We start from the raw sequence: 24,368 nt of genomic DNA on the forward strand, positions 1-24,368 counted from the left end.
AAATGAATGCCGTGGAAGAGTTCGGGTCTTAGGAGGTTAATGTGAAGTCTGTTTTTAGTATTTGTGCACCAAAGTGTTCACATCATACTTTTGTATACAGAATACTGGACCAGAGGCCTGTGCGATGAGTTGGGCTTATCCGGGTAACTTTAGAGTTACATTGGGTTTTCTGTACTACAAAGATGGGTCACTTCTTCTTTTAGACCTAACCTGCTCCGGGGCAGGTTATGTTCAAGTTTAGAAATGAAGAAATATGAAATCATCTTCTGCTCATCAATAACTTCTCTGAAAAATAAAAGTCCTGGAAATTCCTCACAGACCTGTGTAGATAGTAGGAATGTCGTCTAAAGGTTTTCAGTAGCATTGTCTACAGTATTCACCCTGTAATGTTCATTTAACATCTTCTGCTCCCAGTACATGTTTGAGACTGGTCTGATTCTGCCAGTGCCACTTCTTACATGAGAACACACAGAGGCAAATCTGGTTTGAGTTACCGAGGTGATAACCAGCTTGGTATAGCTGCTTATTCGATTGCCAATGTCGGGGTGAGTAAATTCAGATAAAAGAAAGATACCTGAGTTTGTCTTCTATACTATTTTATCTAAATGTATGTATGTTCTCATGAAAATGCATGTTTTATTGTAATATGTATTTATTTAGATTGTAAGCCCAACAAGGGACAATTGTTGAAAATTAGCAGTAGCTATAAACCTATGTGCGGTACATCAGTTTCATGTCTTGCACTTGAACTATGTTTAACTGCACTGTCCCTTTTAAATACATGAATTCAAATTCAAATAAATCAGATTCATGGATACAAAGGAAACTTTGATGAATATGAAGAATGCCCTCTAGTAAAAATTTTCACATTTTTACATCATGATGTTAAAGTATTTTTTTGTGGGAAAACAAAACGGATGAAGGTGAACTAAAAATACTAAATATCACAAGGGTATAATATTTCACTATTTTCTGACATTTTATAAACAATTTATACTCAATAATAATAATAATAATAATAATGATAAGTAATCAGATGTCATACATGACAAACTGAGACCACTGTAAAATCACCATCGAGAATCTCATCCTCCAGAGCAGATGACAGTTCAGAGGGGCTCCTGTGGTACGCTTGACACAAGGTCAGAGGCAACGGCTACAAGTCAGCCAGAAAACAAGATGGACTGTCAGCCAAGGAGCCCAAGGGAAAAGCCAGAAACAGCAGCTACATTTGGAAGGGTAATGAGCTGGCAAGGCATCCAGGAGAAAACACTGAAAGCATTGCATGTTTTTATGGCACCTTCTTGTCACCGTCTCTCTCCAGGGAAAAGGCATGTTTGCCTTTCCACTATCGCTCCCTCTGTCATCTGAGTCCACCTCAGTCCCCTCCCCCCGAGCCCGCAGAGATGTGCTACAGTGTTTGAAAGGCCGAATCTCATCATTCAGCTCCTGAATACTGAATGGGCTCAAGTAATTTTGATTAAGGAAGGACAAAGGTTGCTGACAGTAATCTGTAATCCACTTGAAGGATTTCTAGGACAATGAGCCAGGGGAAGGACTAAGATGGATTGGAATAATTCATGCTTCATTTTTACACTAATTCAAAGAGAGAATGGCTGTTGCTGTTTAAGGCAGTAAGCTTTTCATTTCACTCCAGACAGAAGAGAACTACAAGCTATTAACACCTGAGAGAAGTGCCTGAAATTGCCAGTTCCCCAACCAGGAAGTGCTGATGCAGCAAGCTGCCGAACTGATGTGTTATGAGAGGTGAAGCTGAACAGCTGCCTGTTTGCAGCTTGGGAATGTTCCCTTTTAAAAAAAAAGCTTCAGTGAAGGAGAATTCCATTTCAGTTTCCAGCTCCACAGATGATCTGACCTCACCTCCAGTTGCTTCCTGCTGGCTTTTGCTTGTCAGTGGCACTACGCTGCATGTGGGGAGCCACTGACGAAGGGCGAATCACATTTGACCTGTGAAGGGAAACTGCATGAGGCCAACCTTTACACATTCTCCCAAACATGCAATAAATATGAAATGTCAGAGGAGAATATAGCTCATTTCTAATTAATGTCTCAGTTTTCTTAGTTGCTTGTGAATTTTTTGCATTAATTCTTGTCACCAACAGCAAGGTCCCACTGCTCAAGAAGGCGCATGTACAGGCCCATCTTATGTTTGGCAGTGGAGATCTAAAAGATTGAGATGAATCCAAAACCGAGCGCTCTGACAACCAGACCGGCTGTATTTGGAGGATGACCTAAAGAAAACCATCCGCACAGGCAAGCAGGGATTATTCTGTGGGGCTGTTTTTCAGGATGACCACACTGAAGGGCCAAGAGATGGGGCCAAATATGGTCAAATATTAGATGAGAACCTCCTTTCCTCTGCCAGAAGACTTAAGACGGGTCATTGGTGGGTCTTGAGGCATGATAATGATCCAAAACATAATGCCAAGGTAACAAGGAGTGGCTAAAGAAGAGAAATCAAGAGGCCTCATCAGTTCCCAGATATCAGTCCTATTTAAGCCAGCTGAAGCTTCAAGCTGCCAATTAGCAACCAGAAAAAGCTAAAGAATTTAGAGTTTAGGCAAATAGCAGTGGGCCAAAATCTCTCCTGTGCAAATGTGTGTAAACTTGGTGACAACAACAAGAAATGTCTTAGTGTTGTGCTTGCCAAGGATTTCTCCACAAAGTACTAAATTATATTTTGCTTGGGGATCAAATACCTTTTCACTCTATGACCATTTAATTAGTTGCAGAAACGTCCTCCAGTGGTTTCTTTTTAGTACCATTTACCATTTCAAACTGAACACCTTTTGTTCATCCAAACCTCTTTTTTTTAGACGTGTCACTACCTTCAAATTCCGTCTATTGACGTGAAGAACTAAAATACAATTTGGCCTTGAAGTTACTTTTTTTTGTTAGGGAGGATTTGTTTGTTGTTGACTGCAATGCTGTATGGCAATATGAGCAGAGAGTACAAACATGCTGAGGGATTGGCTGTGTTAGCTCAGTGAGAGTTATTTGTATAAAATCTGCTGACTGCAGTGGAAAATACATTTGTTTAAGGAACAGTGGGTAACAAGAAGATACTTTAGATATCCACGTATTCGCATTTTGGACATACTGCAATATTCCTTGAATCTTGACTTTCTATAAAGAAAGAAAGAAACCACTTTTCAAACAAACAAAACAAAACACAACAATAACAAGAATTACTACAATCATTTCAAAGCAGACAGTTGTTCCTATTTTTGCTGTCTAAGCTTTTCTGGAGAAGCACAAAGAAACAAAGACAAAGGATATGCTCTCAAACTGAACGCAGCAGACGAAAGACTTCTCGCTGGTGTCAGTTCATGACGGAAAGATGTTAAAGTCCAGCAGCAACATCACTTTAAAACTAACAGAAACCTGTTTTAAGACTTGTAGCTAGACGTATACTCTAAATTTGATTGAGGCACCAGAACACAAAAAATGGCATGCAAAGAACTGCAGGATGTTTGTTGCTCCTGCATCAGTCTCTGGCTCAATGATGTTACAGAGTAGAGGTTCCTCAACTTCTGCAAATTGACTTTGTTTCACTGCATCCTCAATTTACTTTTGCATTAAAACTACAGCAACATTCAAATGAGAAAATAGTAAACCCTTTTATAATGCTGAAGATGACAAATGGAGTTCAGCTGGGTTGAGATCTCATTGTTAGGAAAACCACAGCATATGTGTACAACATTTTCATGCATGTCAGTATTTTTAAGTGACCCCTGGTGGAGATCCATTGATTTTATCTGGTTTTCCTATTGTATTTTATTTTATTGCCCTTATTGTTTCGATTTGTGTTTCACTTTGTGTTGTGCTTGTCTGTCAAGTAAAAGCTGCAGAAGAGAAATATTTCACATGGTAAAGGATAAACTAGGAACTGCTTTACCTCTACAAAGACAAGTAGACCCAAATATTGCCAGCAGTATGCCTCCCACAACATAACAGAGTCAACAGATGCCCTTAGTAGTTAAAGTTTCAGATTTTTTCTTTTATTTGTCAACCCATCTGAATGGCCAGTCAGAGACTGATCCACAGAAGCAAGACATAATACGTGTGTGAATGAGAGAGATAGTATAAAATAGAGGAGGTAAAATACCTGGGGTCAATCATCCAAAGCAACAGAGTGCACAAGAGAGGTCAAGAAGAGAGTGCAGGCACGGTGAAGTGAGTGCGACGAGTTTCTGTGTTGATTTGTGACAGAAGGATAGCAGTGAGAGTGACAAGGAAGGTTTACATGATGGCAGTGAGACTTGCTATGATGTATAGACATATGGAGACAGTGGAACTACCAAAATACAGGTCAAACTAGAAGTTGAGATGTTAAGATTTTCATTGGGACTGGCCAGAAGGATGCTAGGGACACAGTTAGATGGTAGCAGATGCTCCACTGTGGCGAAGCCTAAAGGGAGTAGCCAAAAGAAGCAGCAGAAGAAACGGGCTGATGTTCCCTTAAATTACACACAGTGAAATAAATATTAAAAGCAGCCACCCATAGCATCCATACTGCTATCTCACAACACACGAAGATACAAAAGTAGGTGCATCAGATACTCCCACAGCAGCAAAACACTTCAAGTCAACCATTCTAGAAGCCATTCCAAAACAATCCCCATCATTTATTTACAATATATTAAAAAGTAATGCAAAATTTGTAACAAGTGGTCAATTAGTATAGTAATGAAAATAGGAACTATTTTCAAAGCTCGCATGAATCATAAACATACTTATATATAAATACTGTGTTTGTGTGTGTGCAGTCAGTACTGGGTCAACCTTTTTACTTTCTTTTATTGTGTGTGTGTGTGTGTGTGTGTGTTTTCAAACAAAACATGTTATCAGGTCAAAAAACACATTTCCACACTCGTGCAGACTGCATAGAGAAGAAAAATAAAACATTTCTTAAAAAGCGCAATATGTGTAGTAGAATCACACCAAAATCCTCCCACGACGAACACCCACTGATTCTTTCAGCCCCTGTAATGTGAAGCTTTTCTGAAGTTTAAACTGCTTCCAAACATTTCTAATGCCACTCACTAAATACCAGGCAAGACCAAAGGGTGTGATGTAACACTTCAGTCAAAAAATAAAATGCAGGTTGTTCTCTTTTTTTTTCTCTTTTGCTGTTCAGGAAACACCAAACTGAAAACAGAACAGGCTTGAATGACACTGAACGTGATTTCACAGTATTGCTTATACAGGCTATAATGTATCCAGTTAAAGACATTACAGTTAAATGAACCTTGGTGATGTTTCACACTCTCATTATTAAAACTCACTGAAAGACATCCAAATTAAGATTCATTTACTTCTGTGGACTGAAACATCTGGTCCATGTGTGAAATCACCAAGTGTGTTTATGTTTACGCGGGTAATTCCCTATTTGTCTGAATGAGACGACATTCCTAATTTGATAGAAGTAAAATCCATTTAGATATTTTAACTTAGCACTAGCTTTACTGAAATGGATATCTTTCATTCCAATGAAGAGATGTCTACTAAGCCAATAGTCCATTTTAGAAGTATTAGCATTCAGAATGCATATCCCAGAGTTTTACTGCAGTTTGTGAAACAAAGCTTCTTATGTGTTTATGATCAGCTTCATGTTACACAGGAGAACCCCACCTACATCAGAAAAAAATAAAGATATCAACTAGTGTTTGGATAGAAGCAAATGTCACACAGCTGACCTTTCAGGAGGTGGCTAAAAGAATAAAATTAGCTCTAAAAGGAAAACTATATATTTTAAAGCTTTTTTTTTTAAGATTTCTGTTTTCAGTAGGAAGTTTAAGAGCTTTGATGGCATCAAACAGACTGTCTATAATGATTGTTAGAATGTGTCACTGCTTCCTCTCACTGTACAAAAATGAAGTAGCAGCTGTGACTGTGGGTAACATAAAGGTCCTCCCTGCTGACCAGACAAAATGTGGCCCCGCCCCTCTCTGAGCCTGGTTCTGCCAGAGGTTTCTTCCTGTTAAAAGTGAGTTTTTCCTTCCCACTGTCGCCAAAGTGTTCGCTCATAGGGGTCATCTGATTGTTGGGGTTTCTCTGTATTATTAGAAGATCTTTACCTTACAATATGAAGCGCTTTGAGGAGAATGCTGTTGTGAATTGGCGCTGTATAAATACAGTTTTATATCGTTTAATTGAACAAGCCATTGAAATCTTAACTGCCTTGACTGTTGTGGATTATAACTGCAGCTACATATTAAGTGGTTTCACTCTTAGCTTAGTGTCAAGGACCTGTTGGGAGGAACCTCAATACCACCCTCAGGTCACTACTGCACGTGCAAACTTTTGCACTTCATATTTTGTTCCAAAACCATTGTCATTTTTGACAGAAGAAAAAGCATAACACTAGATTTTTTCTTTTTTTATATGCTGGCTGAGGATCAGTTTTTATAAGAACCCAACAAATGACTGTTGTCCAAAGTCTATTCCGTTTAAAAAAAGGAAAGCACATCAACCTCAAAACTAAAGGAAACAAGAGCGCATGTAAGCCTGACACACAGGACAAAGCCATAGAGTCTTCCTCACTAACAAAGCCTGGGAAATGCTTTGTCAAATCAAATTAGCTCAAACCATTTCACGGAAGTAAGATGAAAGTAAATGAATATGCTTGACAGTAATCCTCTGAAAAACACATCTGTCGTACATTAGAAACAAAAGATTAAACGTGAGAAAAATGTTTGGGTTTCATAGTGGAGCAGTTAAGTGATATAGCTCTCCTGGAAGGAAGAATTAATTTGCCAGTAAAAGGCAGAGAAAAGAGAATTCAGGCAAACAAAAAGCGAGCAGATGATAATGAAAGCGTCTTAAGTGTACCATGCAGCAGTTCATGAAGCACCCCAGCTGCAGAGAAGCCAGCTGTAGAGGAGCCCACTTAAATCAAATGGCACTTCTCCCAAACGGGAAGGAAGGAAGGAAGGAAAAAGACTGGTAATAAGAAAAGCAGTGTGCTCACATACTTGGAACAAAGGCTTTTTTGGCAATACACTGTAGTATGGCAATATATATTACTGTGGTATATTACATGTAAATCCAGAAGAGAGACAAAGAGAAAAAGGAACCATTATTATTGCAAGCTCAAGTTCTTTGGCTCAGTTGCAGCCATGATGAGTTTTATACCAGATGGCTGTTCAAGCAAAGCAACTGCTGCTTGCATGCAATGAGCACAGTCGAGCCGTAAATAATGGAGCTGCTGTTTGTGCAGTGAGGTCAGACTGATAAGTGCACGGTCAAAAACAGACCATAGTATCTGTTCGATTATGTCCTGTGAGGGTCTGCCACAGGAAGCATTGATTTTAAGTGTTTGTGTTCTCCTGCAGGGGTAGGAGTGTTTGGGTGTGTGGTTGTGTCCATATGACCACAAATGTGCTGATCTCTGCATGCAAGACAAAATGTCACAGCTGTCACAGTCTCATAAGGCTATGATGCAGTCTCGTAAGGCTTGTCCTCGCCATCTCGACCTTTCACATTGGTGTTGTATCTGTATCGAGGATAGTGTAGGGACGCCCCGCCTTCTTCTTTTTCTTCTTCTTCTTCCTCTTCATCAGATCTATCGAAAAGGTAGCGTCTTTGGCTAGGTGGGCTGGAGCAAGGAAGAACAAACAGATTTTTTAAATTATTATTTAGAAAGCGAATAGAGAACAGTATGGAGGCTGAAATCTGAGAAATGTCCTCGAATGTTTCTCAGTTATTATTTCATTTGTTCATTTTGGGCAAAAAAAGCTTGTGAATCTGATGACATTTTCTGTATTTTTGTAGAAATATGAAAACAGGCATCACGTTTTTACACAAGTGATAAAATGAGATAAATCAAATAAAACAAGTGGAACCAAATGAACTGACTTGGTTGTTTACTTGAAACAATTTTACCCCCTTTCCTCCACACACAACAAAACACGGCTGACTTATCCACCTGACTGTGATTGGTGTAGTTTAAACTCCTAGCAGTTTCTATGCCTTTTGCAGCCTGTTAAGCATAAACATGCCTTCTTCTAAAGTCACCAAAAGTTCACACCTTTTCCTTTTAGAATTTTGTAATACCAGATACATTTTCTCAATAAATAGATAAAAAGGTTTGGCATGATTTCATTGTTTTAAATTAGTTCTTTATCTGCTTTTAGTACTTGAGTCAAAATCCAATAACATTTGTACAGAAAATATCAGAATTTACAAGCTTTTTCTGGCAGCTGTACAAACAACATGTACACAAAACACTCTGTGATATTAGGGCTGCCACAAACGATTATTTTGATAGTCGACTAGTCACCGATTATTTTTGCGATTAGTCGACTAATCAGATCATCATCCATTGGACGTAAAACGTACAGCTTACTGCACCAGCAGCATCTGCTCTTATATAACTATCATTAGCTTACAGCTTTAAGTGTTTAAGGTATGTGCTAACTAAAAATAAAGACAAGATGATAGTTTATTAAATTTTAATGACATTTGCCGATTGTTTCGGTGAAGTTTAATAAATTCCTTGCCATCTAAAATATAACAGGACACCGGAGTATATTCTCCAGCATCTCACACTTCTGATAATCAGCTGTCTGCTTGACGTTTATTCAGCTGTGTAAAAACTATAACTTTAATCTCATTCAAACTGATTTACTCAGGAACAAATAAAATACTAAAACAAGCCAAACAATAACATTTTTAAGTTATCTAAGTGACTTATATATCATGTTTAACCTGAGTAGTGAAAGACGGCGGTGGGTTTGAAGCCGGGAGTCCGGTGTTCTCACGGCTCTAGTTAGCCTAGCCCCCGGCTCGCTATCGAGCTAGTGGGTAACAGACGTCTCCGAAAACGTCGGAGCGCTTTTGAAAATATGTGGTGTCTTGATAAACTGAGCAGATATTTGAGGTTTACACAGCTACATTCTCGCCTGAAAATAGGTTAAACGTTTATTTTGTGACCCAGAAAGAATAATAACAGTAATATTAAAACTAAGTAGCTGCCGCCATCGTTGGAAACTGAGCTGGGCTGCGCTATGAATTCTGGGACACAGCTTCTTCTTCTTCTTCGGGGTTTAACGGCAGCTGGCATCCTTGTACATGCAGTGCTGCCATCTTCTGTTTCAGTCCGTTATTACACTCTTAAATCCTACTACTTCTGCGGCTTTTGTGATCTTACAAAGCTTCAAACGACGCGTCGACTATTAAATCAGTCGTCGACGATTTTGATAGTCGACGTAATCGTGACTAGTCGACTAATTGTGGCAGCCCTATGTGATATGCTGTGAAAGGTTCTGGTCTGATCAAAAAAGGCTAATATACTGTAAAAGACACTTTGCCACAGTTCACAGTTCAGGTCTTATATATTTCACTGATTTTTGGATGTATTATGTCCATATGGTGACTAGATTTTCTTCATTAGCTTTCATTATTTTGACTACATGCATGTGTGTATATGTTATATTCTTCTAATCAGAGAGCTGCAGTATTTTATTCATGTCAGCCATTGCTCTAGCATCTAGTGGGCACAAAAACTTGCAATCTCAAGCAATGTGGGAACATGCTACCATCCAAAACACATCATATTAATGTTGTTATTAAAGATAAGGATTTCAAAGTGACAGGTGAGATTACAATCTCAAAATGTTACAATAATATTTGTCAATGGCCTGTGAGAGATATTTTGGTCTCAGAGCATATGCTGTCTGATACTGTTTCAAGCGCCTTGAGGCAACGGTTGTTGTGATTTAGCCCATTATGAATAACACTGAACTGAATATGAGAATTTAGGGGGAGAAAAATGTGGAAAAGCAGGAGACAATGATTTATTCTAGGGTCATGATATTGTTTACCCAGCATAGTGGCTTCACACTGTCACACAGCTATACTGTAAGGTCAAATCGAATATAGGCCATTTTCTAACCCATTTTGAGAATTGTTTACACCTCAATTAGCCGAAAAAGCAAGAAAAACAAGAAACCTACTAAAAATAAACATAGAAATTTTTCATATTGATATTTAAATATTGTAAACTGCTGGGGTTAATTACAGTGAAATGTGCATCACACATAAATTTGCTAATTGACTTGTAATGGAATTTTTATTCCTTTGTAAATCAAAGGAATATCTCAGGAGTATTGAGTAGCTGAGCTAGATATCCACAAATAATACCTTCTTATCGACTGTGTCTCCTTTTATGATAACATTTCCCCAAACCAGGAGGAGGTTCTGGTCTAAAGGACTCCTGGATAAAAGCAATCAATGTGAAGAGACCACCACACAGACTACTGTCACTAATGTGTACAGCAAAAACTGTTAGCATCACTAATGTCACACGTGAAAAAGGCAAAATTAGAATTTAAAACTATTCAAGTCAGACTGTATGAGAAATAGTTAATGTGCTAGTTAATAGAAGTGCCTTTGTTTGGTTAGCTGACATCATGCTTCAAACAACTCTTTCCAAGGTAAGTCTACCTACTGCCTGCATCAGTCACTCTCCGGCCGGTACAAATACTTCATCATCAGGCTGTCGACCTTCTTCTTTCTCTTCTTCTCATCCTTTTTATTAAGGGGCTGAGTCTCGCTCTGAGACCCAGCTTCTTCATCCACTTCTGGACTTGAAGCCTTTCGAGCTGGTGCCCTTTTCACACTGCTGGAACTTCGGTAGGAAATAGTGGAGGCATCAGAGCTGGATTCTGATTCCGAAGATGAGGAAGATGAGGAAGAGGACAAAGACTCATCCTTCCTTTTGGATTTTTTCTTAGATTTTTTGGATCTCCTCTTGGAGCTGCTTCTGTGACGATGGCCATCTTCTGAGCTGTCAGAGTCAGAGCTGTGGCTTCTCTTCTTTTTCTTGCTCTTTCCTTTACTACTGTGGCGATGGCGGCCACTGCGGCTACTGCACCTACTGCAGCTACTGGCTGGTCTCATGCAGTCCGCAGCAGATGCAGAGCGTCTGAGGCTGTTGACAGAGTGAGTATCTTTTCTGTCAGCTTCATTATTGTTGAACTTTTCTTCTTCACAGTCAGAGTCTTCCAAAGTCCTGCGCTTGAATTGGATAGGTTTAAAACTCAGGACTTCATTGATGGCTTTCTCCAGGTCAGGGTCAAGGTAGTTGCGATGGCTGACTGTTTTGACATCCAAGTTATCAACTGCGTCGTTTTCAAAATTTGATCTGACTTGTGGTGGTGGCATGGAGATACTGCGTCCAGTTGAAGAGTGTGGACTGTATGCTGACCTCTCAGTGAAGGCCACACTTCTACTATCATCAATATCAACATCAAACTCACTAAGACGGCTGCTGTAAGCCACTGAGTCAGGCCGACTAACACTTCCGGGACTACAACCTCCAAAACGTCTGCTATAGCAAGGGCTACTGGGACCACTGCTATACTGTGAGCGGCTCCCTCTACCCTTGTCTAATCTTGAGGTGCTTTGATGGCGTCCAAGTGGGCTTGACATACCTAAGCTGACGTTAGACTTGGCATCATTCTCTGGGTTTAACCCAAGAAATGTGGAGGCCCGACTTGGTGCAGTAAATGAAATGGTTGATTCTTTGTTAAAGTTGCTCCAGCGGCTGTCCAGGCCTTTTCTAGCCTGGCTGTTGGCTTCTGAATAGGCTTGGGAGATGACTGACTGTCTGTCATTCATGCCATCCAATACCTGAGACTTTCTCCTTGAGCTGGCTAAGTATGCGTCATTCTGAAAATCAGAAGCTTGGCGTTTTGGTTTACAAAAGGATAGCGTATCCTCTGACTCAGCATTCTGACTGAAGAGGGCATCTCCTTTGCTACTGAGGTTGGATCGTTTTCTGTAGCTTAGGGAGCTCATCACTGAAACTGGCCTGCTTGTTTCTACCTCTCTGCCTTCTTTATTCACCTCTTTCCATTCCTTACCCTCTTTCAATTCCTTTCCTTCCTTTGCTTCTACATTTACAGCACTTCTACAAAGAAAAACAGGAAGAGACAAAAGAAATAAAGACAGTGGGAGAGAAAATGACAAAGACGAGATATTAGGCAAAAGCAAAGGTGAGTGAAAGAAGAGAATGAAATGAATGAAATGTGACAAAAATCATAAAAACTGAAATGAGAGAAGAAATGCAAGTGCTGAAATTTAGCAAAATGAGATGAAAGCAAGGAAAGCAATGTAACACAATACCACTCAGGTTTGGTTCAGGGCTAATTTGTCTACCCATCTATACAGTCCTATAAAAATGTGTGACTTTTAATAATTTTTTTCACGAGCACATAAAAGTGCACTTGTATGCATTTCACTCACATAATGTGGCTGAAACTCACAGAAAAATGAACTTCACCACAGCTTAAATTCTCCCTTAAAACATAGTCCTTTCTCCCCTTTTTCCTTTCTTTTGAGTTGTTTTATAATGAGTTAAAAAACCAACAGGAACTCTAAAGTATCTGTACCTGTGTACTGGCAGTTAGTCACTGAACTTGAAAGTGTGTGTCCATAGGGTGAAGCTGCTGAGAGAAATTTAAAAACACCAAGTATTTAAAGTTGGGAATGACTCAGCTCAGCTCAGCTGAGGGAGGAAAGTTAAATCTGGTAAGGAGATAAATCTGGCCCAATCAAAACCGTCAGCTCGCGGACATTAATCTCAGCAAGCGGCTCAGGTAAACTGTGCCAGCTGGCCTATGGGCATATCGATAAATCCACTACCAAGGTCCCCTCCTTTTACTAAAGGGAAAAAAGCCCTGCTTCACCAAGTGGGTGACAATGAAGACAGAACAGCTTGAAAAATACATTTAATAGCAGTCCCTTCTTTTCAGTTAAATTCTCTGTGTTGATGGCTTTATTTCCTCAGGCCACAACATGTTAACCCTTTTAAGCAGATATGCTTAAATATGCTAAGTTCAGGAAAAACAAATGTCTTGGCAGACTGTTTCCCAACTGCTGAAGAGACGGTGAGAGTTGCTACTGTAACCCACCTAAAATTTGCCTCATGAAAATGAACTGCTGTTCCCAAAGAATGTCAGTAGGTGGCACTATGAGATCGTTTAGTGCTTGTGAACTTGAGTTGATATACAGAATAGTGCTAAGGCTACGTATGCTGGTCGGAGCTACTCACCAAGTTTTTCTTTAATCCTTGTTCAAGAAAAAGGTTATGTGTGAAGACACAAATTGGATTTTACTCTTCCGCTTGTTGGGAAACACGGACACTTTTTGTTGATGCCGATGTACCTCTGTTTTTGTGGTTTTTGTTCATTTCCGGTGAGTTGACTAACTGCGCTAGCATAGCAAGCTAATCGTTAGCTAATCATTAGCTTAGTATAATGTAAATTTCATGTGTTCTTTTAAGTGCTGTATTATGTTTTTATTTCTTCACTTGTGAATGTTTTAAACCAATCGGAAATATTTCTTTGGAAGCTAGTAGGTAAGTTTTATTTATTGTAATGAGATGATAAATATGAGCAGTCTTTGGCTAAATAGTACAGTAATGTGCTTTCTCTCAATTCATTGGATTGATGTAACTGCTGTTCACAAAATATGAGATTTGAGTTAAATTTGTATGATGTGGAAATTGTTTTAAGGTTCTTTGATTCATTTTTATTATTGATTGCATTGAGTTGTTATATACAAAGAGTGAGAGGCATTTGGTGACTAGTGTTGATTAAGTTATATGATATTCATGTAAAATATGTTCCTGCCCTGTGCAGGTTAGTTTTTTTGTTGGAGTCTAAAATTGCGAGCCAGGATTCCGGATCCCCAGCTGCGATGCAGGAAAGATTTCCAGCCTACTTAGAAGTGACAACTGCGTTATTTCTTGACAGATAAGCTTATGAGATCTCAGAACAATACACTACCCGGGTAGTACTACTAACATTAACACTATACACACACACCTGAACTGAAAAGACTGAAAAGAACTCTGAACTCTAAAACTGAATACACAGACTGACAAATATGGAGTATTGGAACTGTTGTGAACTGTTGAATGACTGTTTTTGGTTTTGTTTTTGAATAAATGTTGACTGTTCTTTTAGCTGTGTGTCATTCGCTCCTTAGTCGATTCCTAGAGAACATAAGCCCAAGATCCTAACAAAGTATCGTGTGTTACACTACCTTTGTACTGACCTGAAGCCTTTGAGACTGCCGTCATCAGAGAGATTTTTGGTGGGGCCTTTGTTCTTGGACAGCCATGACTTCACCCCTTCCACATGATCCTCCACCTCAGAATCTGTGTTTGAATCCCCTTGACTGGTGCAGGCCAGATACAGGAAAACAGGTCAGCGGAAGCAAAGGAGAGACGAGAGCAAAGAATAGGATAAAGAGAAAAGTCAAATATTGCCATTCAGTGGGAGAATAGGGTGATGGAATATGAATGTGAAATGGCAGTTAGCACAGGTAGTAATGTTCGTGTGTGGTGTTAGTGTGGCAGCGAAGGGTGGCTGTAGCATTTATTCTAGGGGGGGAAAAAACACATGCATGTCAAGTCAGGGTTGCAGAGATATCAACACCTTAAGACTTCACTTATGGTTATCAAACCATGAAATCAATGCCAGAAATTTCACCCGTTTTTGAGTGTTTATTGAACCTTCTGGCAATTGTACAAAAAGGAATAAAAATTGTGTATATGAATTTTAATTTGTACTGTATTTGTTACATTTAGTAGGTAGCGTGGTCGCCCCATGATCGGAAGGGGCTCGAATCCACTGAATGGCTTACCCTGAGGTACCCTTGAGCAAGGTACCATCCCTACACACTGCTCCCCGGGGGCCTGATTAGTGGCTGCCCATTGCTTCACTGAGTGAATGGGTCAAATGCAGAGAGAGTAATTTCCCCATGGGGATAAATAAAGTATACATTATTATTATTATTATTATTATTATTATCATTCAAAGGAACTGGAGATCTGGTTATTTTAGCAATTTAGCATTTTGTGGGTTTTTTTGTTTTTTTTAAATTGTATAAGAAGTGAACATCTCCATCACACAGTTGTTTTGTGGGTAACTGTTTTCAAGTTTTGCGCATACTAGAGAGAGCTGCATTGAATTGAGTCCCAGCCCCAGCAAAGATGATGTAGAAGGGATTGGTGGAAGGACAGAGGCGACAGACTATTAAGCTATAAAAAGCTTTGCAGCACACGTCTCAGCTATTAAATAATCTGTGGGATTTGCTTCTACCCACTGTATGTCCTCATCTTTTCCACTGTGGACTTGCCACCATTCGTTTTCTTTGTTTTTATCTTTCATCTCTCCACATCTCGTGCTGTGGAGACATAAATTGTTCTTGACATTCTTTCGCCACTGGTTGTACATCTCTGTTATATTCATCATTAGCGTGTATAGATTCTCTGTGTGTCCCTGAATCTTACAGAATCTATTATTTTTGCCTGCCATATGTGAAAAGGCTGGGCAAGTGAAATCTATGTTGGATAGAGTCATAGGGCGAGAGGCGGAGGTACACCCTGGATTTATCTTTATATACGTGTGTGTGTGTAGGCACATGGCATGAACGAGCAGGGTCCAGAAAGGAGGGGCAGAACCAAAAACGAGATACTGGTAGACAGAGCACTCACTCAAGACTAGGGATGGGTATCGTTTAGGTTTTATCTGATACCGGTGCCAAACCAGTACTTTTGAAACGGTACCGGTGCTTAAACGGTGCTCGAACCGGTGCTTAAAGATGGGAGAACACAAACTTTGTCCAAAAACCTCTCATGTTCAGCTGTTTTTTTAGTAAAAAGATAACAATGTTAGCCTTTTCTGCAGCTATAGGGCATGTATGGTATCACTCTTGGCTGGAAGCAGTGCTTTAACAATGGAAAAAACACAAACTTTATCCAAAAACCTCTCATGTTTAACTGTTTCCCACTTTTTATTTGGTCATTTTTGCCTTTTTGGCCAGGGTGAAGGGAGTATCTGCCATCAAACAAGAAGACAGCCGCATGTAGCTATGATGGTGTTTGCTAGTTCACCTTACATACATTAATGTAATAACGTGGTTAGCCTACTCAACGTAAATTATACACGAACAACATTAAGCTACTCACGCAGAGAAGAACGGCTGCTGCTGCCATCATCATCCTCATCATTTCTGCTACACTGGCAGGGCTAGGGGCCAGGACTCTACTCTTCAGCGTTTTGGGGGATGTTGCTAACTCTTCGTCCGATAACAGGCACCACACCTGCAGTAGATGCGCTCGGTGTGAGGTCTCGCAGCAAGCTATCAAATACGGCGCATTTTTCGGCTTTTAAAAAAAACGCTATGCGTCGCCAGGTGTTTCATCGGATTTCAGGTGTTACCTCCTTTCCACAGTATCACCTTAAAGCACTTGTTGCAGGCTGCTGAGTTTGCATCTTTTGCTGTGAAGTACAGCAAGACTTTTGACCGCTTCGCCTTGGGCATTTTTAATCTGTAGCTCTGCTCTAAAAGAACGTACGTACCTGGACCCGCCTACTATCCCCGGAAACGTAAATGATTGGCTAGAATTCAAAGTGTATCACATCTCAGGAAAAAAAAGCACCGAAATAAAGCACCGAAATGTGCGCTGCTTTTCGGTCTGGTTACTACCGTTTATGTCAGAACCGGTGCCATCATGGCACCGGATACCGGTACCCATCCCTACTCAAGACTATAACACCAGACTAATCAACCAGTGCGATGCCTGGATTGACTACAACAATGACTCAATGCCTAATACATGGATCCTGGAATGTGTACAACTATACAAGATCAACAGGATCCCGAGTGCCTTAATCAGGAATTCAGAACAAGCCTACAGGCCAGCTTCAAGCCAATTGCAGTGCGGGATTTACCAAGGAAATTCTCTGTCCCTGGTGCTGTTCTGCATTGGCCTGAACCCACTCAGATTAACAAGACTAGCTAAACATTAGTCATCTGCTCTACATGGAGGAAAAAAAGGCTATCCAAATCTACCTGGGCCTGTGTACAAAATCCCTTGATTGACTAAATATACAGAGTTTAACTACTGATTTTACTAATACACCACCTTCATTTTTCATTAGTGTTTAATCCCACTCTAGATATATTCACAGTTAACCACATCACACAGTCTTTCAAACATTTAAATTTAGCTCTGATTTAAAAAAAAAAAAAAGTTTTAATAATTTAAAATGCTTTTCAAATCAATGTATTGCCTTGTGTTTCTGACCTGATTAAAAGCTGTTGCAAACATGAATTGAAAGAATATGATGCAACTAATAGTAAACACTTTAGTAGTAAGAAGATTCTAAGCCAGAGATGAAGTGTTGAGGAAGGGTAAAGTAAGGGGTTGTCAGAGCGGTGTGTTTGTCTGGTTAAAGACTACATTTTCTTCTTCATTTCTTCCTCACTTCATTTTTATTTTATTTTATTCTCATGTATTTATTTATTTATTGAGGGGGTGGGAGAAGTACTTCTGTAAAAACCTCTGCACACCACTGGGGCAGAGTGTGTAGTTTGGGAGCAGTAGTGTGCAATTCTAAATTAAATCAAATATAAATATATATAATAATATATATATAACAAATATATATCATAAATCAAATCAAATATATACCTTAGTGACTGTTGGTACTAGAGGTGGGAATCACCATACATCCCACGATACGATATTATTGCAATTTTTTTAAATATTTTGTGATATTCAGATTCTGTACATAAAGGTAAACTTTATCAATATTCATTTTATCTAATATCAAAGTCTCACACTCAGTCTTTCTCTCATTTCAGTTTTATTGTTGACAAACTGAACGGTTTGTATTACAGTCTAGTCCAACTTAACTGAATCAACCATCTGGTACAATTATAGCTATTCTGAACTATGCAGTTTATGAAAACTATGCAGCCCCTTCAGCAACTGAAGAATTTGAAAGTAAATTAAAACAAAATATAATTTTACATTAAATAAAAAAGTTTTAAACTTAATTAAAATAAAACATGTCTTAAATTAAAATAAGTAAACTGTCATGTTTATTGCTGCCAAAAACAAGTTAAACACATTTGGACAGTGAAGGAATGTCAGGATTCTTGCTCAGAAAAAGGATCAACATGCTCTGAAGTCAGAGCACAAAAACCTTTTTGTAACAAAATATCGATTTCTGCTGTCCCTGTATCGATACATTATTAGCAAACCAAATATCACGATACTACACAGTATCGATTTTTTCCCCCACCCCTAGCTGGTACCTAATTTAACAAATCATGGTGTAGGACAAGATGTGCAGGTCTTTGCAAATGACTATATAAATGAAGTATGTGAACCATATGAAGAATAAACTGTATCTGATATATAAAATGATAAGTCAGGCATGAAAGCCAGAAGTCTACACTTCCCTGCTTTGATTAGTAATCTGACAAGGTAGTGGAATAGCTGAGAACCAGAGGTTAACTGTTCGAGTGTTGAGCACGACAGCTTTTTGTAAGACATTTGAGGGTTCTGCATTATTAAGCAAGTGCAATTTAAAGATTGATGAGAAACACACGATCCCTTTCTCCTGTCAGGAGGGCAGTCACTGCTGAGTCACAGTCACATCCAGCCCTAGAGCAGGGCAATAAAATATTAAGAGGGCCCAGGGAGCGAGGGGCTAGGCATCACCAACTGATATTTAAATGCAACACAGAGGAACTGACACTTTCCAGGTAAACCAGAACATAAACACAGTGGGATAGACCACAAGAACTGTGACAACGATCTCCTCAAGAGGGATGAGGGGTGGGGTGGCTGTAGCTCAGGTGGCAGAGCGGATCAGCCACTAATCAGAAGGTCGGTGGTTCAATCCCAGGCTGCTCCAGTCTGCATGCCAAATATCCTTGGGCAAGATACTGACCCCATGTTGCTCTCCGATGCATCCATCGGAGTATGAATGTTAGATACTTAGCACTTAAACTTAGAAGTGCTTGTGTGATTGGGTGAATGAATTAGCTGTATAAAGCGCTTTGAGTGCTCAGACAGAGTAGAAAAGTGCTATATAAGAACCAGTCCATTTACCATGACCAAAGAGATCCCGACACTTGTGGTTAACCAAAAAGTAAGTTTATAAACTGACTGAAACAGAACTAAAATAATCTTTTTGTAAAGTCTGTTGGGTTTTCACATATTTCAGTGTTGCACAGCTTCCAGGCTTAAAGAGGGTATGTCACAGTAGGATAAATGATGTATTGTGTTGATGCTATTACCTAGAAGCAGAAATGTGAGTCATAAAAATCAGCATCTCTTTAAGTCAGCAGGTACCTGGGATCATGGGTAATCAGATACCACTTCACAAAGTCAAGAAAGCCATCATTATTGACTGTGCTTTTAGGATTCTGTGCTATCTAATCCTACCAAAAGACTGTTCCAGTGTCTGGGATACATTAACATACAAGCTGGTCAAGTATATAACTTTGTTGTTATAAGTTGTGGCCAACCTGGCTAAAAATCAATCTTCTAGCATAAAATTCCAATCAATAATCTGCACACTCCTGACTATGTTTTTCTCTTCAACTCAGCTCACAAATCTCTGCCGCCTGTTTTTATTCTAAGAACACTCACTGTAAGTGGTGATGTGGAGCACAACGAGGCTGGCAGACTAAACCACTGCAGACTTAACGATAATCAAATGTGCAAAAAATAGAAAACTTTCATGCTGAGGGTTCATAATGTATCATAAGTGTTATTCATGCATCTTCATGGCATGCAATAAAATGTGAAATAAACATGGTTAATAAGGGAATCTCTGAGCACTGTTGATGATGCATTTATCTCTCCTTACATGACGCTTTCATTCCTGTTTGCACAAACTGCAGAAAATCAGTGCATTTGGAATGGAGCAATTACTCTAAACTACCAAAACCTAAAATTTGTCTATTCATACATTCATTCAAAATCCATGTTCTATATTATTTCAATCTGTAATATCACCTCTTCTAGTCTTTTCAAAACTGAAAAACTAACTAGATGTAAACCAAATCCATCTAAATGTTCAAAGACTAGAATGCATCATTTCCAGTGGTGAAAATAAAGTAAATAAATATGTGTGTGTGTGTGCATAAGGAGAACAGGTTCCTCACATTTTGTTCTTTCGTTTCTGATACTTTGTTACCATGTCTTGCAAACTGGCCGTGGTGATGATGATGGTGATGATGAAGAAGTGGGGGGGCAGGAGAAATAAAAAAAAAAAGAAAACAACAACAACAAAGAAACAAAAGAAACAAATAGAAAAAATTGAATAAAAATTATGACAAAAATGAAACGTGAATGATATTCAAATTATTTCAGGAATTAATGTGACGACCCAGTTTTTTTCTCTGAACCTTTTAAGGGACAAAGAACAGACTACTTCAATCTGACCTTGCAGAATGAATAGAAATAATTTTTCTTTCATTCTTTGAAATAGTTCATTATTCAAAGATCACTTTAGTGTATCTAACTCTGTCCCTTACTGTTTTATATGCTCTGCCCATTAACTTTGACTTTAATTCCCAGCGGTTGAAACTTTCTTTACAATGTCTTTACAATGTGGATGTAAGAGTTTCCCCTGCAAACAAATTATTGCACCTCCATAATATAGCGTGTATATTTTGGTTCAATAGCATGATATGCATTTCAGCTTTTGGGTCACAGTTAGAGAAATCTTTGGTGCAGCACAGAAGAAAAGAAATGCATCGTCTATAAAGACAAGCATATCATGCTAAATTTATATGAATGAAAATCTGCAGTGCGATTTCAGCTTGAGATCAAATCTCACTCTGTCAAAAAAGGATAAGCTATTGTATACTGTTTAACAACTTTCATTGGAGCTGTCAGTGGAGCTGATGTTCAATGGTCAATGAGAGCTCAACATGACAGCTGTCCTGGCTGACAGACAATGATTGGTTTGTTGACATCATTTTAAACGTGAAATTTTTCTTCTTGGATACCTTATCAAACTATAACCAACTTGATGAAAACAGTCTTTCAGTTAGATATAAAAAAAGGCAGGCACCAGTGAAAACAGATTGTCACATTAAAATATTGATAATGTTCTCCAGATTTAATCTTGAGAACTCGTATTGTGACCACTACAGAAAAGAGTGATTTTAAACCTCAGCTTCAGTTACACATATAAGTGGCCCCATACCTGTTAATAAGGTCTTCGTTGTCATCACTCTCCATCTCATCCTCAATGGCTGCCTGGAGGTCACCAATCCTTTTGAAAGCCAACTTGAGGTCTGCCTGCAGGCTCTGATTTGCAGCCTCCAAGCTCTCAATGTCCATTTCCTGTTAATGAAGCAAGAGATAAAACGAACCTTTCAGCTAGTCTGGACCAAAGGCTGATGAGTTCAGTGTTGCTGATATATTGCTTGTGGATGCTGTGCAGGGTGTCCTAACATGTCAGTAGCATATGACTGCACTGCTTAGTTTACTGATATTATTCTCATTGCTGTCTTACCAGCTCATGCTTCTTGCGGCTGGCCTCTGCTTCTTTTTTGGCCAGCTCAGCCGTTTCTTCTTTGATGTCACGGATCTGTCTCTGGAAACGTTTGTTTTGTTCCTTCTCTCGAATCTCACCGCTGCTGCGCTGATCTCGTTCCTCCGTCAGCTTCTCCAAGTTCTCCTTAAGCCGAGCTAAATGGCTCTGTCAGCAACAAAAGGAGATGGTTAGAGACAGAGACTGAAACTATAAATATATAGATATGGCATAAAAATGTGAAAAATATGATGTATAGTAATGGTGGTGAAAGTAACATTTAAGAGAAACTGTACCAATCAGGTATCTCACTGATGTGCAAAAAAATCCCCCCCCCCCCCCCCCCCCCCCCCCCCCCCCCCCCCCCCCCCCCCCAAAAAAAAAACCCAAACAAACAAAAAAACATCTTATCCATGGAGGCCCAACCTCTTGAATTCAAGTACCTACTGCTCATGTCTCGGTTCCTGATACAACAGGATGCCTTCAGGGGTCTTGTGAAGTTTCTGTTTTTATAGGGCAATGTTGTTTTATGGAATGAGGTGGACCTACACATTAATTGTGTGGTTGAAAATCTGTATCAAAGCATATAGCAAAACACTGCTGGCCAAATTTGGGGCCAAAGCGATGTTCTGACTGACCAGCATCCCTAGACCCAGCTGATGGTATGATTGGGTTTAGTGTCACTACTGGTAGTATGACACAGTATTAGCTGGAAATTTAGTTCCACCAGGATGGTACATGTCCATTTCCAAAAGGTTTACACAACTTTGTAATTATTCTTTTTTTTTGTCCACCCTTGTCTCTTCTCACCCCCAAGTGGTCACAGCAGATCACTGCCTCTCCCTAAACCTGGTTCTGCTGGAGATTTCTTCCTGTTAAAAGAGTGTTTTTCCTTCCCACCGTTGCCAAGTGCTTTCTCATAGGGGGTTGTCTGATTGTTGGAGTTTTGTATTACTGTAAAGTCCAAGCACAGTCTCAAGAGCAAAGAGGAGATTCCAGGCGACGGGCATACTCTTGGAGAATTGGACAGGTCTATAGATGGTTGTTAAACCATCATCAATAAAGGTATCTGCTCCTTTGTGCAAGAAGAAACAGGATGAGGACTGCTAGAGCCCTGCAAAATGACCTTGAACAGGCCCCTAGTATGAATGGCTCTGACCAAACAGAGAAACAAAGAATCTGTGGGTGAACCAAACAAGAGGGTAGTCTAAGGGTCCAACATCCTCTATTGGGCCCTGTTCAATGTGTATGATTAGTATTTGCCCCCTCTTGGGCTATTTGCATACATGCAGATTGAGACAAAAGCTGACCAAATGACTGACTGCTGGAAACCAGGCAGCTGACTGACAGGCTGACCGTTGCGGGATCAGCATATGCTGATGCTTTTAGGTAGTGAAGGGCTGTCAAAACTGCTCAAAGAAGTCCTGCCATTGATTAATTCTTCGATCTTATATATGATCAACCTATCTCTAATAATCGGCTATGTACCACAGGCCTTCAAGGTGGCTGCAGTTAAACCTTTACTCAAAAAGCCATCTCTAGACCCAGCAGTCTTAGCTAATTATAGGCCAATCTCCAACCTTCCTTTCATATCAAAAATCCTTGAAAGAGTAGTTGTCAAACAGCTAACAGATCATCTGCAGAGGAATGGTTTATTTGAAGAGTTTCAGTCAGGTTTCAGAGTTCATCACAGCACAGAAACAGCTTTAGTGAAGGTTACAAATGATCTTCTTATGGCCTCTGACAGTGGACTCATCTCTGTGCTTGTCCTGCTAGACCTCAGTGCAGCATTCGATACTGTTGACCATAATATCCTATTAGAGCGATTAGAACATGCTGTAGGTATTACAGGTATTGCACTGCAGTGGTTTGTATCATATCTATCTAATAGACTCCAATTTGTGCATGTAAATGGAGAGTCCTCTTCACACACTGAGGTTAATTATGGAGTTCCACAGGGTTCAGTGCTAGGACCAATTCTGTTTACATTATACATGCTTCCCCTAGGCAGCATCATTAGAAGACATAGCATACATTTTCACTGCTATGCAGATGACACCCAGCTCTATCTGTCCATGAAGCCAGATAACACACACCAATTAGTTAAACTGCAGGAATGTCTTAAAGACATAAAGACTTGGATGGCCACTAACTTTCTGCTTCTTAACTCAGATAAAACTGAGGTCATTGTACTCGGCGCTGAAAAGCTTAGAAATATGGTATCTAACCAGATTCTTACTCTGGATGGCATTACCTTGTCCTCCAGTAACACTGTGAGGAACCTTGGAGTCATTTTTGACCAGGATATGTCCTTCAATGCACATATTAAACATATATGTAAGACTGCGTTCTTCCATTTGCGCAACATCTCTAAAATTAGAAATATCCTGTCTCAGAGTGACGCTGAAAAACTAGTTCATGCATTTATTACTACCAGGCTGGACTACTGCAATTCATTATTATCAGGATGTCCAAAAAACTCACTGAAAAGCCTTCAGTTAATCCAAAATGCTGCAGCAAGAGTACTGACAGGGACTAGAAAGAGAGAGCATATTTCTCCTGTTTTGGCTTCCCTTCATTGGTTTCCTGTTAAATCCAGAATTGAATTCAAAATCCTGCTCCTCACATACAAGGTCTTAAATAATCAGGCCCCATCTTATCTTAATGACCTTGTAGTACCATATCACCCTATTAGAGCACTTCGCTCCCGCTCTGCAGGCCTACTTGTTGTTCCTAGAGTATTTAAAAGTAGAATGGGAGGGAGAGCCTTCAGTTTTCAGGCCCCTCTTCTGTGGAACCAGCTTCCAGTTTGGATTCAGGAGACAGACACTATCTCTACTTTTAAGATTAGGCTTCAAACTTTCCTTTTTGCTAAAGCATATAGTTAGGGCTGGACCAGGTGACCCTGAATCCTCCCTTAGTTATGCTGCAATAGATGTAGGCTGCCGGGGGATTCCCATGATGCATTGAGTTTTTCCTTTC

At 39.6% G+C, this 24,368-nt stretch overlaps 1 protein-coding gene and 2 long non-coding RNA genes across 9 annotated transcripts in view; 2 read left to right on the forward strand and 1 right to left on the reverse strand.

Moving 5' to 3' along the window:
• Positions 1 to 7,614: 7,614 nt before the first annotated feature.
• Positions 7,615 to 13,967, forward strand: LOC146504636 (uncharacterized). The gene is made up of 3 exons (XR_014868711.1): positions 7,615 to 8,035; positions 8,067 to 13,224; positions 13,671 to 13,967. It is a non-coding gene; the product is annotated as an uncharacterized LOC146504636 (long non-coding RNA).
• The window catches only part of myo18ab (myosin XVIIIA b), a 127,161-nt gene continuing 113,275 nt past the window's right edge, over positions 10,483 to 24,368 (reverse strand). For 6 of the 7 annotated variants that reach the window (XM_085130738.1, XM_085130736.1, XM_085130734.1 and 3 more), the window contains 5 exons: positions 21,369 to 21,554; positions 21,057 to 21,196; positions 20,008 to 20,052; positions 14,089 to 14,211; positions 10,483 to 11,938 (listed from right to left, as the gene is read on the reverse strand). In XM_085130738.1, the coding sequence (XP_084986864.1) occupies positions 10,483 to 11,938; positions 14,089 to 14,211; positions 20,008 to 20,052; positions 21,057 to 21,196; positions 21,369 to 21,554 (1,950 nt within the window). The remainder of the gene's footprint in view (positions 11,939 to 14,088; positions 14,212 to 20,007; positions 20,053 to 21,056; positions 21,197 to 21,368; positions 21,555 to 24,368) is intronic. The other variant, XM_085130740.1, reaches the window with a different exon arrangement.
• LOC146504638 (uncharacterized) lies at positions 15,535 to 21,722 on the forward strand. The gene is made up of 2 exons (XR_014868712.1): positions 15,535 to 18,675; positions 18,960 to 21,722. It is a non-coding gene; the product is annotated as an uncharacterized LOC146504638 (long non-coding RNA).

The sequence above is a fragment of the Neolamprologus multifasciatus genome, chromosome 14 (assembly GCF_963576455.1).
Source record: "Neolamprologus multifasciatus chromosome 14, fNeoMul1.2, whole genome shotgun sequence".
In the NCBI taxonomy this organism is placed as follows: domain Eukaryota; kingdom Metazoa; phylum Chordata; class Actinopteri; order Cichliformes; family Cichlidae; genus Neolamprologus; species Neolamprologus multifasciatus.